The sequence below is a fragment of the Lepus europaeus genome, chromosome 6 (assembly GCF_033115175.1).
Source record: "Lepus europaeus isolate LE1 chromosome 6, mLepTim1.pri, whole genome shotgun sequence".
Classification (NCBI taxonomy): Eukaryota; Metazoa; Chordata; class Mammalia; order Lagomorpha; family Leporidae; genus Lepus; species Lepus europaeus.
In genome coordinates, this window is record NC_084832.1 from 96,849,948 (window position 1) to 96,865,214 (window position 15,267).

A 15,267-nucleotide genomic window follows, 5' to 3' on the forward strand; every position below is an offset into this window, starting at 1 on the left:
CAGACAGGACATGCCTGTCTCACTGTTTGCAATGGTGCTTCCTAGAGAAATACTGTACTCATAAGCAGGATTTTTATAAACAGAAATTGAACTGTTATATGCTCAGCCACATCAGTATAAGAGGGTACTTCCGAGAACTCATAGAAAATGGAATTAACAAAGAAGTTTATTTTGGTGCAAAAGGTTCTGTGCATTTTCAAAAACTTCATGAAAAACTATTTTCTGAAAAAAAATAATAGTATAGATTACAATCTGCCTTGCGTAAAATCAATTTTATGCTAACTAATTCAGCTATTGAATCTCCAGGGTATAAGTAGAATCGGAATTAGCAAGATGACTGAAGGCTAGAACAACAACAACAAAAAAGCTGCTGATCTTGATGTGGGGGGAGATGAGAATGATTACTTAAAATATCAAGTGGGAGAATGCTATTCTATGATCACTTTTAAAAGAAGTAGTTTCAGGGACCAGTGCTATGGCTTGGCAAGTAAAGCCACCACCTGCTCTGTGGATAACCCATATGGTTGCCAGTTCAAGTTCCAGCTGCTCCACTTCCAATCCAGCTCCCGGCTAATGTGCTTGGGAAAGCAGAGGAAGATGGCCCAAGTGCTTGGATCCCTGTACCCATGTGGGGGACCTGGAAGAAGCTCTACAATTCTGGCTTCAGATCGGCCCAAGGTCTAGCTGTTGAGGCCATTTGGGGAGTGAAACAGGATGGAAGACTCTCTCTCTCTCTCTCTCTCTCTCTCTCTCTCTCTCTCTGCCTCTGCCTCTCTGTAACTTTACCTTTCAAATAAATAAGCAAATCTTAAAAAAAAAAAAAGTCATCTCAGAGTCTTAAGATCCAATACTTAGAAAAATACTATTTATCCCAAGTCAACCCAGCAAGGCATCACTTTTCTTCTACATTATACCACATTCTTACCTGCACCGTAGGCCCCAGATATTCCTGGAAATGGATGAGGCATTGAGCAAAACTTCGGTTTATGGATTTTTGAGTTGGTAAAAATACTTAATCCTACAGACTGGGAAAAAATACAACTGTTAAAGCATATAGTAGCAATCTGACCTGAAATCTGAAACCATTTAAGGAGTTTATATCAATTTCACTTTCACTATTATTTTCTACATAACAGCATCATGAACTTTCATGCAGTAAGGAGGAGAGCTGTTTTGTAAACATGAAAATGGAGTCACAGAAGGTCAAGTTCATCCAGCTTGTGAGTTGGGTTTGGTATTCAAATCCATTTCATCTGATTTCCAGTTTTTAGGTATTGTCTTTGTATAAATTCATGGCTCTTAAGTTATTTTTTTGCATCTGGGAAACTGAATATTCTATTCCTAAATGTTTTCCTTCCTTCTTTTTATCTACAAAGTAAATATCTGTATCTCTGAGGATGTTCACACACATACACACACACATGCACACACACACAGAGTTAGATCTCCTTATGGCTTTATTGCAGAGTAATTTTATTATTGTTTCTTTTCACTTAAATTGGAGGGCTGCTCATTGGAGATTTTTCTTCACAATGTTAGTCAACTTTGCTTTGTTTATGTTTTATTGGAAGACATGACCTTCCCTGAATATCTTACTCAATTCTTCCCTTTCATGATTTGTCCTTTTTCTCTTTTCATTTTCAATTTTGCTTAACTACCTTGAGTGTCTGCATCCAAAATATATATTCAGAGGTCCACAATTCAGGCCTCCCACTGGGTGGCAGGGACCCAATGAACTGAGCCACCACCTACTGTTTCCAGTGTCTACAGCAGTAGGAAGCTGGAACAGGGAGTGGAGCTAGCACTCAAAACCAGGCATTCTTGGATGTATGTGGTTGGCCCTAGTGGCATCTTTTTTATTCCTTCCACCCTCCAACTTTTTTTTAAGAGTATAACTTGCTTTTTAAAGCAATCACATTTTCTTTCTTTCTTTTTTCTTTTTTTTTTTTTTTTTTTTTTGACAGGCAGAGTGGACAGTGAGAGAGAGACAGAGAGAAAGGTCTTCCTTTTGCCGTTGGTTCACCCTCCAATGGCCGCTGTGGCTGGCGCGCTGCGGCCGGCGCACCGCGCTGTTCCGATGGCAGGAGCCAGGTGCTTCTCCTGGTCTCCCATGGGGTGCAGGGCCCAAGCACTTGGGCCATCCTCCACTGCACTCCCTGGCCACAGCAGAGAGCTGGCCCGGAAGAGGGGCAACCGGGACAGGATCGGTGCCCCGACCGGGACTAGAACCCGGTGTGCCGGCGCCGCAAGGCGGAGGATTAGCCTAGTGAGCCGCGGCGCCGGCTAGCAATCACATTTTCAAAGATGTGAAACACACTATGGAAAATAGTTTGATTTGTTTTCCTCACATATTAGAATCTAAGAGGGCCAGTGCTGTGGCATAGGTTAAGTCTCCACCTGTGCCGCTGGCATCCCATTTGGGCACTAATTCAAGTTCTAGCTGTTCCTCTTCGGCTCCAGCTCTCTGCTAACAGCTTGAGAAAGCAGTAGAAAATGGCCCAAGTGCCTGGACCTCTGCACCCACGTGGAGAGACAGAAGAAGCTCCTGGCTCCTGGCTTCATATCAGCTCAATTCCAGCTGTTGCAGCCATTTGGGGAGTGAACCAGCAGGTGGCAGAGAGAGACCTCTCTCTCTCTCTCTCTCTCTCTCTCTTTCTCTCTCCTTCTCTCTGTCTGTAACTCTACCTCTCAAATAAATAAATTTAAAAAAAAAAGAATCTCTAAGAATCAGCAAGTGGGAAACATGATGGTAGTTAGTAGTTTTGGATCAATTTGGCTAATGGTTTAGTAAACCATTTGCTATTTAAGGTGTCAGAGAATTCGTGTTTAAATAATATGTATACAAAGTTCTTTATGCCTATGCAGTTCCAATATTTCTCAGCTACTCATTGTTTTGTTGCGGTTAAAGGAGGATCAAATCTTAGAAGTTAGAAGCTCTTTGACCTTCATCATAACAATGATTTAGAGATTAATTTTGACAATTTTGGAGGGAAGAACTACCTTGAAGATACTGTCAACATCGGCGGCATTGAGGATTTGCTTTGGCATGTAAATGAGCCCGTTGTGAATGATGTCTTCTGCACTGACACATCTTTCTCCATCTTCACCCTCTGAGTCTCCAGATCCAACACTGAGCGCAGACTTTACTGGTAGCAATGTGTAGATCTGTAAAATAGAGAGAACAAAGGAAAACTCTCTCTCTCCCCCTCTCTTTTAAATTTTAAATGTGATAATATTCACTACAGGGTTAAAAGACTATGGTATATATTCAACATTCCTAAGGTTACAGCATAAAAAGCAATACAGGAAATCATGGAGAAAAAGTAAAGGTCGTGGATCTTAAATCTTGTGTTATATGGAAGAAAGTAATATAGACAGAGATGAAATTAATTGACTGAAACTCTCATAGCCCATTTTGGTTGGGTAAAAATAAAGCCAAGTCTCTGTCTCCCACATCAAATATCTATTGTATATGAGTGAATGGGTCCTCTTTGAATCTGATTATTATTTATGGCCCATACCTATATTCCTGCTGAACTGTGGTCTTTTTACATTTTATTTGTTGAACACTTTATTTGGTGGATCTTTAAGCCTTTAACTATAATATAAACTAATTTATATATTGTATTCAAAAGTAAATAGAAAGAAAGAGAGTGAGGGGCTGTGAGGGAGAGAGGTAAGCATCATTATAGTCCTAGAATTGTATCCATGAACGTTGTGTTAATATCACATTAGCATGACAATTGTGTAGTAATGCTTATCATACATTTGCTATAAACCTGAGAATCTAATGTATTAATAAATTCCTTTAAAAAAAAAAAGTTGAGTAGTGCCAATAGAGGAAAACAATTCTAGTTTATAGTCTGCTGAATTGTGTGACAGAAAATAAACAAACAAATGTGTACTAGGTAAGGATGTAACCGAGTCATAAGACAATTTAAGAAGAGGGAAAAATTGCTTCGTAGATATCCATGAAAGGGTTGAAAATGTTATCCTAAACACCAGTTTATATTTTTAGAAAAGTAGGGGGGGATGATATAGGCAGGCAGACAGGATAAAATTAATTAGATCTGTGAGCTAGAAGGCCACACCTTCACCCTGCCCCCTGTGTGATCTCATCCCCCTATCTGACCCCAGCTGGATGCTAAGTGACCACGCCCCTTTGGAAGTGGATAAAAGACCTGGGACCCGGTGGGCTCGGCCCTTATTCTCCCTTGCTGCCCTGGATCCACTTGCTGTCCCACGCCTTTGGCCTTCCAGGCTAATGGCCTTGGGCCGCCCATGCTCTCTTCGTCTTCCCCTTGCTGCTCGTGCTAAACTGCTTGCGGCTGCTCACAACCAAATGCTCGCTGCACGCGGCTCTCCGCTGGCTCTCTGCTCAGTATGGACCCCAACTTAATTTCCGGACTTTTCCTTCTGCCTTAAAGCCCTCAGTCCCCTATGTATTTCTCTCACTAAATAAAAAGCTTAAAAACAAACAAAAAAAGTATGTTAAGGACTAGGTTGAATGTAAATTCTCTTTTTTCCACAATTAGAGGCAGCCAGCAAGTGGTTGGATTTTAAAACAGGGGAAAACATGCAGAGAAATTTGATTCAAATTTCACCTTTGAAACATTTTTGACCTATTTCTCTACTGTTATTTAACGTATCCTGGTTGTTCTTTCTTCGTTCATAAAATTAAGGCAATCATACCCAATCAAATAATTATTACGCACTAATTCACTCATTAAGAATGTGCTGAACATCCAGTATATGTGATCCCGTGCGAGGCATGGGGAAAGTAACAACGTTGCTCCCTCACGGAGGTATCACTAAGACTAAAACGAGATGGCGTTCAGAAAGTCCTTGTGCAGTGCCTGCCTGTTTATGTGGAGCTACATATTGCCTCCACTCTGAAGAACCCGTCCTTTGCAGGTAGAACTTGCAGCTTCCAGAGTGGTCTTCAGTGAGCCTTTCGTGAGCCCCGAGATGAAAGCGGAACTCACAGATCGGGGTGAGAGCGCGGTTTCCGGCTTCATCAGGAGCACGCTCTGGTCTACCGCTCGGAGGGCGCAGAGCGAGAGAGGAGAGGCTGTGACCCTCAGGTGCGCGTCCGAGGCTGGCAGGCTCTGGGCTGGGAGGAAACTCAAACGCACCTGTAGGAAGATGGAACGAGAGCAGCAACACTTCCAGTTATTATCTCAAACCCCTATTCGACTTCCTTTCTCTTTCTCCATCTCAGATTGGGATTAAGAGATTAATCATGCTGGGTACTACCAAGAAAGCATCTCTGGAATAACCTGGGAATGGCCTTACAGTTAACCCAGGCTGCCCACTCCTTATCTAACTGGTGGAATATAAGTTGATTTGATCATGTTGAAATGGAATCCAGAATGGGATTGAAAACACAGGTGTGAACCATGCTGGAGCGGATGCCCTGCACTGCATTTTCCTGGTGAATGGCTCCACCCCTGAGGTCAGCTGAGTTCTACTCCTCTTGGCATTATTAGTCTTCTGAACTTTTAAACCAGTGTGGTACTGTCTGCTGTGCTTAGGGGTTTATTGGCCTATAAAAATTAGACTACTAATATGCATTTTAAATCAATTATTTTAGAAAGTGCAAAGAACTGTGACTATAAATAACTAAAGTAAGAAAATAGAAGATTCGAGAAATTTTTTTCAGAAATGTTATTCGTTTTTTGGCTCGTAGAAATTCATTGGTGAATGAATCCACTGGCTCCTCCTTTCATGCTGGCATTTCTTTTTTTTTTTTTTTCCTTCTTTTTTTTCTTTTTCTTTTTTTCCTTTTTTTTCATTTATTTATTTATTTATTTATTTATTTATTTATTTATTTATTTTTTGACAGGCAGAGTGGACAGTGAGAGAGAGAGAGAGACAGAGAGAAAGGTCTTCCTTTGCTGTTGGTTCACCCTCCAATGGCCGCCGCAGCCGGCGTATTGCAGCCGGCGCACTGCGCTGATCCGAAGGCAGGAGCCAGGTGCTTTTCCTGGTCTCCCATGCAGGTACAGGGCCCAAGCACTTGGGCCATCCTCCACTGCCTTCCCGGGCCACAGCAGAGAGCTGGACTGGAAGAGGAGCGACAGGGACGGAATCCGGCGCCCCGACCGGGACTAGAACCCGGTGTGCCGGCGCCGCAGGTGGAAGGATCTGAGGCCTGAGCTGCAGCTCCGTAAGCTAATCCTCCGCCTGTGGCGCTGGCACACCAGGTTCTAGTCCCGGTCGGGGCGCTGGAATCTGTCCCGGTTGCCCCTCTTCCAGGCCAGCTCTCTGCTGTGGCCAAGGAGTGCAGTGGAGGATGGCCCAAGTGCTTGGGCCCTGCACCCCATGGGAGACCAGGAGAAGCACCTGGCTCCTGGCTTTGGATCAGCGCGGTGTGCCGGCCTCGACACGCAGGCCGCATCAGCCACTGGGGGGGTGAACCAACGGAAAAAGGAAAACCTTTCTGTCTCTCTTTCTCACTGTCCACTCTGCCTGTCAAAAAAAAAAAAAAAAAAAGGATCTGAGTTATATTCAAGGGATATGGTAGAAGCATCAGAGAACTTTCTGGAGTCTTAAACTGCAAACAGATTTGCACTGGAATGAAATGTTAATGCATGTAGCTAAGACATCTGCATTGTGCTGCTGAATTAATTGTGCCGATCCTGTTGCATTGTCTACTGAATCAATGTTGCAATTTGTAGTCACTTATCATGAGACATAAAAATTTTTTATTTCATGGAAATTACATAGAAAATTAATCAATTTTTTTAAAAAATATCATGCAGGATCTCTGTCATTAATGTGCTATACACTATTATTTAATGCTATAACTAGTACTCCAACAGTATTTTTTCACTTTGTGTTGCTATGCGAGGGCAAACTGTTGAAATCTTTATATATACTAAACTGATTTTCTGTATATAAAGAGAATTGAAAATGAATCCTGATGTGAATGGAAGGGGAGAACGAGTGGGAAAGGGGAGGGTTGTGGGTGGGAGGGAAGTTATGGGGGGGGGGGCGGAAGCCATTATAATCCATAAGCTGTACTTTGGAAATTTATATTCATTAAATAAAAGATAAAATTTTTTTTTATTTCAAAAAGCAAAATTATCCATCTTTCTAATCCACTGCTAGTGGAGAATTTTTTGTAGATTTATTTATTTATTTATTTGACAGGCAAGAGAAGGGGTGAGAGAGACAGAGAGAAATGGAAAGAATGCCAGCCCTGAGGATTCTCTGTTAATCATCTTTGGTCTCACTTTTAGAAAATTTAAGTTCATTAAGGTATTTTTTTGAACATCCATATTAAATGAACAAATGCAATCAACTAAAAATACTAGTATTCAAAAAGCAGATATGTAGAAAATAGAAAATAGTTTACTGACATTAAAACCAAAACAAAACTTTAAGGGTTATTTTGAAGGCATCTGCATCTATCTATATTAATCAATATTATTCTTCGCTTTCTGTTTTATATATATATATATATATATATATAAAACCAGATATAATCTTTTAAGAAAAGCAAGAGACAAATGAAATTTGAAGAGAAAATTTTTTTTTTCTCTGTTCCAACAAATTTGGAAAATGTATTTCAAGTATATCTACTTCAAGATACACATGCGTCAGCCTCACTCAGGATCTTTCTTCATGTTCTCAGGTCACTACTTTATTTTCTCATCATCCTGTGAAGATATCCTGTTCCAAGCATTCTTATTGCACCTTTGGTAGATCTACTCTTTTCTTTTTGCACTGGTCAACTTTCTTCTGAATACTGAATGGATCTTCATTCACATAATTTTTTCATGGTTTATCTTCATCTCTGACCAATGCTAACTTCAAAAGTATTTGACATGAGGCCAGCATTGTGGCGTAGCATGTTAAGCCACCACCTGTGACGTTAGCATCACACATGTGCTCCTGTTAAAGTTCTGGCTGCTCCACTTCCCATCCAGCTTCCTGCTAATGCACCTGGGAAAGCAGCAGAAGTTGGTTAAAGTGTTTGGGCACCTGCACCCTTTTGGGAGACCTGGATGGAGTTCTAGACTCCTGGTTTTGCCCTGGCCCAGCTTTGGTTGCTGTGGCCATTTGGGGAGTGAGTATTTCTATCTCTGTAACTCTGCCTTTCAAAAAAATAAATTAATATTTTTAAAAAAGAAAATACCTGGCATATGATGTAATTGAAAATAGTATCTGTGAGTCTCCCCCTCCCTTCCTCCCTCTCTCTCTCTCCCTTTCAAATAAATACATAAATGATTTTTTAAAATTGTGCTTTTGGTCACCTGCTTTGGATCTTGCCACCAGACCTCTCAGGGTTTGGCATTGCCCTCTTTTTTTTTTTCCTTTTGGAAGATTTTATTAATTTATTTGAAAGGGAGGGTTACTGTCAGAAACAGAGATAGAGTGAGAGATCTTCCATCTACTGGTTCACTCTCCAAATGGCTACAAGGCTAGGGTTGGGATACGCTGAAGCCAGGAGCCAGGAACTCCACCTGAGTCTCCCATATGAGTGCAGGTGCCAGGACTTAGCCATCTTCTGCTGTTTTCCTAGACCATTAGCAGGGAGCTGGATGGCACCGGTGCCCATATGGAATGCCTATGTTGCAGGAGTTGGCTAAACTTGCTGCGCCACAGTGCAACCCTCAACCCTCTGCCTTCAGAGGTAGTTTGAAGGAAAGTTTGGGGAGCACTGTGTGTTGGCCTTTTATTGGCTATAATTTCCTTATTTTCTATACCTCAAAAAGGGAGAAGAACAAAAGGCCGTGTTTAAACAAAGCAACCCACCTTGTTGGCAAAACAGTCTTCAATCTCCAGTTTCTCAGTGTCTGCAACAATCTCTCCATCAGGTAAAACAGCATAAACGACCAAGTGGGCAGTGGGCGCAATGTCCGGCTCCACAAGGAAGGAGAAGGAGAACACCCCAGCCACTGGGGAGAAAGAAAGTTCGACACAGTTTAGGAAGGGGACTCTCACTTTTACACACAAGAGCTTCTCAGATTACTTAACTGATCCCATTTTGAGGGTAGTGAAGAGAAGACTTCTATGTACACAACTGTACATATAGTGGAGTTCAGTAAATATCGGCTGAAGTAAAGAAGTTTTTTCCTAAATGATATATATTTGATTGTTCTCTTCCTTGGCTTAAAACATTAGGTACATGTCTGTGTTTTTAAATTTAAAAAAAAAAATCAGTCAAGAACCAAGAGAAGAGAGAACTTCTAGACACACACAAGTCTTATGTGTGTTGAAGGGCAAAACAAAGACTGAAACAGAATGTCTCCCTTCAGGTCACAGGCAGAGAAAAGAGGTCAACAAAAATAATGACGCACAAAGCATATGAGCCCTTGATTTTTATAGAAAGAATGCTGCGTATTTATCTTAGTGTTTTCTGTTTTCTACACAGCACTTATGTAACATACCTGTTTGATATTTTTTTATAAATGTGCTAAGTTTGTAGAAAAATGTTCTTTATAAACTGTAACTTTGCTGTAATCTTGAGAGATTTGAGGGCAACTTAAGCATGAAAACACTCCAAAAAATTAGCACAGTCAAAATGAGTTTGAAACGATAATGCTAAAAACATATGGAGGTAGATTTTTGGACAGAATTAAACAGAGGCAGGATTTAGTTTTGTTAGGAAGCTTCAAGAAAATGGTTGCGACTGTAGAGTACTTAAATTTGCATTCTGGTTCCTAGAAGTCAAAGACAAATAGAGAAACAGCTGTTCATGTAATCATTAAATAAAATGCGTGGAGTTTTTTCTTGAATAGTGAGAGGTATCTTTCTCTTGTTCCTCAATCTCCTTTCTGTAGGCACTCAATTCACAAAGAATTTAGACTTTGCTAGAGAAGTTAATTTTTAAGACACTGCCTCACTGAGCAGTTTGTTTTTCATGTTATTGGGAAAACTTTACCTGCTTTCAAAAATTTAATATAATATCCAATCACATAAATTCAATGATTGAATGGAAATTTTGAGTGAATGGTTTATATTTGAATGAGGTATTCATATTTCATGCTTTTACAAACAGTAAGAAAATGCTTAGAGAATGTATGGCCCTAAATTGTGTGCTTTAATAAACAGTAAGAAAATACTTTGAGAATTTATGGTCTAGACTTAAGACAAATTAATGGTGAGCTGGGTTTTAGAGTGGAAGCTTTTGCACCTTTCTTGTGGCTTTAGTAGCTTCAGGCTGGCTGGAAAAGGGAACAACTAGGGGGAAATGCTTTCATTAGTATAGTTAAAGGAAAATCTGAAATTTTGAAAAATAGAAATTCATTAATATATGACTATTTTAAAGACAGGTTGTCAATGGTTGAGTTAGATGATGAATTAAAAATCAGTGTTCAGCGGTGAATGTTGTGGCACAGCAGGTTCAGTCTCTGCATGGGACAATTGTATCCTATACTGGAGTCCCTGGAATCCAATCCCACTTTCACTTTTTTAAAAAATTTATTTACTTACTTGAAAGTCAGAGTTACAGAGAGGCAGAGGTAGAAGCAGAGACAGAGAGAGAGAGAAGGAGAGAGAGAGTCTTCCATCCGCTGGTTCATTCCCCAAATGGCCTTTTTGAAGCCAGGAGCCAGGAGCTTTTTCCAGGTATCCCAGGCAGGTGCAGGGACCCAAGGATTTGGGCCATCTTCTACTTCTTTCCCAGGCCATAGCAGAGACCAGGCTCAGAAGAAGAGCAGCCAGGACTAGAATTGGTGCCCATATGGGATGCTTGCATTGCAGACAATGGCTTTATCCACTACGCCACAGCACCGGCTCCCCCACCTCCACTTCTGATTCAGTTTCCTGCAAATGCACACCCTGGAAAGCAGTAGATGATGGCCCCAACACGTGAGTCCCTGCCACCCACATTGGAGATCCGGGTAGAGTTCTCATCTCCTGTCTTTAGCCTGACTCAACCCTGGATGTTGCAGGCATTTGGAGAGTAAACCAGAAAGAGGACGATCTCTTTTTCTTCCTCTGTCTGTTGCTCTGCCTTTCAAATAAGTAAATAAATTAACTTGTTAAAAAATTAGTTTCCATTTGGAAAATTTCACAGCATGTTTAGGTGTACTGTAAATAGACTCAGGAGATTCTTCTTAGCATGGTTTTTATTGAGTTGAGCAAGCTGAGACATTTTCCAAGGTATCAGTTTTCCCACTTGCAAGATAAAGAAATTGAACTACTACATCTTAAGTTCTTCCTTAGCTTTTCCACGAGATGTTTAAGAAGAAATGGAATTTGTTATGAATTCTAAGTGCTAAAACAGAAAAACAGTATCCGGTATCTCTACTAGACCGAGGATCTTGATGCCCATGCTTTATTTTGCTTTAATCCAGAACTCTTATTGCACAGATGTTTCAAGACACAAGTCTACGCCCTCTTCAAATATAGTCCTCATGGGGAAACGTTTCACATTTGCCTTCTCAGAAGTTGTAAACAAAGAGATTTCCTAGACCATTAAAATATGTATTATGTATCCATTGTGTGCCAAGTATTAATATAAGAATTGGAGTACTAAAGACAAAAAATTTTGAATTATTAAAATACATATTCTTCATTTTTTCTATCTTTAGGTATATGGGTGTTTTGATCTTTCCAAATGTGCTCTATTAATAAGAGCTATGTTAGTCAAATGATAGTCAGAAACATTCAAATGAACCAATACAAGGAAAAGAAACATACCAGAGCACGTTTTTATGAGATTTAAATTGGGAGCAATGTGACTAGTAAATAGGCTAACTGTACTTACATTCTTATAAAATGCTTCTGTGCTTAACTTTTCATGAAAATTCCTTTCTTCCCAGGATAATAGAAACTAACAGACACTTATGATTGAAAGAAATCCAAAAGGAAAGTGTGCTCTAAGATACAGAAATGCCGCCATCCAACTTAACTTGAATGGCATGTAGAGAACACTGCAGTCAGCAGCGGCGGAATGCATGCTGGGAAATCCACCACAACAGACGGTATTCTTATCCATCATATTCCAACTCGTGTGTCAGAAAACAAGAAAGAGCTCGATCAATACCTCAGCTTCAACATGAAGAAACTAGACAAAGAGGCCATTAAATGCAAAGTTTGAATTTGCTATTACTTCTTGAGTGATTTTTGATACTGTATGTCTTTTAAGACTTTGCCCATTTCTCCAAATTATCTGATTTATTGACAAAAAAATAGCCCCTACTATTCTTTTGTCATTTTAAAATATCTGTACTATCCATAGACATAGGAACTTTTTTTATTTGGGTACTCGTAATTTATGTCTTTATTTCTTCTTCAGTCTGGCAAGAAGCTTACTAATTACACTGGTGTTTTCAGTAATTTTTTTTTTATGTTTCATCAATTTTGTATTTATTTTATTGCTTATGTGCCATGATATCTATTGATCTTTAGCAAGTATTTTTTCTTACTTTGTAGAGAAGATATAAATTATGAGTATACTAAATGAAAGAATTACTATATCTGTAGATAGTACAGATATTTTAAAACTACAGAGGAAGTAATAGCAAATTTAAATTGTACTTTACTTAATAAAATATATTTGCAGTTAGAACCTACTAACAAAGAAAATTCTATGCCCTGATGGCTTTACTGGTGAATGCTACCGAATATTTAAGGCAAATAATAATGTATATTCCAGAAAATCAAAGAGGAAGGAATATTTACCATTTGATTCATCAGTCTTGTTTTAAGTTAATAGCAAACCTAGGCTAAGAAGAAACTTGTATATTAATACCACTTATGAATACAGTAATACAAAGTTTAAACAAAGTTTTAATGGATTGAATCCAATGATAAATTAAAATGACACCATATTAAGTGTCTTTTAATCCCAAAACTGCAATGTTAGTTTAATGTTAGGTCAATTTAATTTACCATGTTAACAAATGATAAAAGGAAAAAAAGATCATCTTTATAGATAGATACAAAATAAAGCTGTTAAAAATAAGATAAAAAATACAGGCTAGTGCACTTGGGCCTCATTCCTTTGTATTCATAACCTCTACTCTACCACCAATGGCTCTACTCCCAACATGTGTGTACTGATGGTCCTCTTCCCCACTTAATGCTGTATAATTGTTCAAACCTGGTAAATGCCACTCTTAGGATCATTGGTTACTATCCTCACTCTGTCTTTTATGACCTTGTCTAAATATGATCAGAGTCGGCAAACTTGGAAGGCTTCCATAGCCTTGGCAACTCATGACAAGAGCCTAGGGTGGTTACTGGCGCCATAAACTAGAGTGTCAATTTGTTGGGTCAACAACAAGAGCCACTGTGCACTTGCTCCTCATGTGGGATCTCTGTCCTTAATGTGCTGTACATTGTGATTTAATGCTATAACTAGTACTCAAACAGTATGTTTCACTTTGTGTTTCTATGTGGGTGCAAACTGTTGAAATCTTTATACTAAATTGATCTTCTGTATATAAAGAGAATTGAAAATGAATCTTGATGTGAATGGAAGGGGAGAGGGAGCGGGAGAGGGGAGGGTTGCGGGTGGGAGGGAAGTTATGGGAGGGGGAAGCCATTGTAATCCATAAGCTGTACACTGGAAATTTATATTCATTAAATAAAAGTTAAAAAAAAATACAGGCTAGGAGAAATTTACTTATGAGTGAAAAAATGATTTGATTTTATTTCATTATTAGTTGAAGAATTTTGAAGAGCATTGATAGATAAGGCCTAGATTGTTTGAATAGACTGTTAGCAGAAGTATGAATTCCAAATTTATAGGAAGGGCTCAAAAGAGAGTGGACAGACCAGTAGATAAGACATGTATTACAATGGCGAATATCTAAATAGTTATAAACAAGTTGTTGGTACAAACGTGCGCATTAAAAATTCTGCCTGAATGGCCGGCGCCGTGGCTCAATAGGCTAATCCTCCGCCTGCGGCACAGGTACCCCGCGGTCTTTATTAACCAAGCTGGCCGAAGGCCCTGCACTCTGCAGGCGGGGTCTGCGTGAGGCTGGCGCGGACACCCGTGGGGCCTCAAAACGTGTGCACCAGCTGGACAGAGGGCAGGGTCTGCACGATCTGGATGGAGGGCAGGGCCTGCGGGGTCACGACGCCGGGCCCAGCTCCTGCGGGGACCACTTGTACCATCTGGGCAGGGGGAGCGGCGGGGAGCCCGGCGGGGGCAGCCACGGGCCCGGTCGGCGGCGGTGGCGGCGGGGCCAGGAGCTGCAGCGTGGCTGCGCCTCCCCCGGCGCCGCCGCTCTCCAGCAGCTCGCTGCCGGGGGCGCTGCGGATGATGAGCAGCTTCTGGCCGGGCGGGCAGGGGGCGGGCGGCTCGCTGAGGCCGGGGGCCAGGGTCTCGACCTCCTGCACGCACAGCCGGGTCTGCTCCCCGTCCGCCCCGCTCAGCACCAGCACGCTCTGCAGCCCCTCGTCCATCTGCAGCGTCTCGAAGAGGACGTCCTGCACCACCCCGGTGCCGGCCTCCACGTCCCCCGCCTCCCCAGGGCCCGGGCCCGTGAGCAGCTCCTCCGCGGCTCCACTCTGCACCACCAGCAGGTTGGGGGCCTCGGTGGTCACAGCTGCCCGGCCGGAACCCGAGAGCTGGCCCGCCACGGGCTGCAGTGGCACCGTGGTCACTTCCTGGGCTGGCTGCAGCTGGACCCCACTCACTTCCTGCGGCCCTGCCTCCCCGCCCCCTACGTTCTGCAGAACAATCAGGCTAGTCCCAAATGGCCCGGGAGTGCAGTGGAGGATGGCCCAAGTCCTTGGGCCCTGCACCCACATGAGAGACCAGGAGGAAGCACCTGGCTCCTGGCTTTGAATCAGCGCAGCACGCCACCCATAGTGGCCATTTTGGGGGGTGAACCAACGGAAGGAAGACCTTTCTCTCTCTCTCTCTCTCTCTCTCTCTCTCTCTCACTATCTAACTCTGCCTGTCAAAAAAAAAAAAAAATCTGCCTGAGTGGGTTCTGGGGTGGCCTGGAGGAAAAAAGACTGTGGTTATATAGTGGCAGAAAGTAGCTGAATTGCACCCTGCAGACAATGAACTTCAACAAGAAACATTTAAAGAAAAGTGTGAAAGGTGCACACTTCCTGCTGCCTGCCACAAACTTCAAGGAAAGAGATAAATTGCAGAAAGAATTATTGATCAAGAAGGAACCAGGATTTGATAATTTAGAAAATTCTCAGCTTATCCAGATTGTAAAAATAATATAGTTTTTTCTTAAGATTTATGTTTTATTTATTTGAAAGAGTTGAGAGAGATCTTCCATTAACTAGTTCACTCCCTGAATGGCCGCAACATCCAGGGCTGAGCCAGGCCAAAGCCAG

General features: G+C 41.5%; 1 protein-coding gene across 1 annotated transcript in view; it reads right to left on the reverse strand.

Annotated features, from left to right (window-relative positions):
* Nucleotides 1-15,267, reverse strand: part of LOC133761800 (pregnancy zone protein-like) — a 68,943-nt gene that overhangs the window by 20,897 nt on the left and 32,779 nt on the right. The window contains exons 14-17 of the mRNA XM_062194646.1: nucleotides 8,764-8,906; nucleotides 4,986-5,135; nucleotides 3,001-3,165; nucleotides 926-1,025 (exon numbers count right to left, since the gene is read on the reverse strand). Coding sequence (XP_062050630.1) covers nucleotides 926-1,025; nucleotides 3,001-3,165; nucleotides 4,986-5,135; nucleotides 8,764-8,906 — 558 coding nt within the window. The remainder of the gene's footprint in view (nucleotides 1-925; nucleotides 1,026-3,000; nucleotides 3,166-4,985; nucleotides 5,136-8,763; nucleotides 8,907-15,267) is intronic.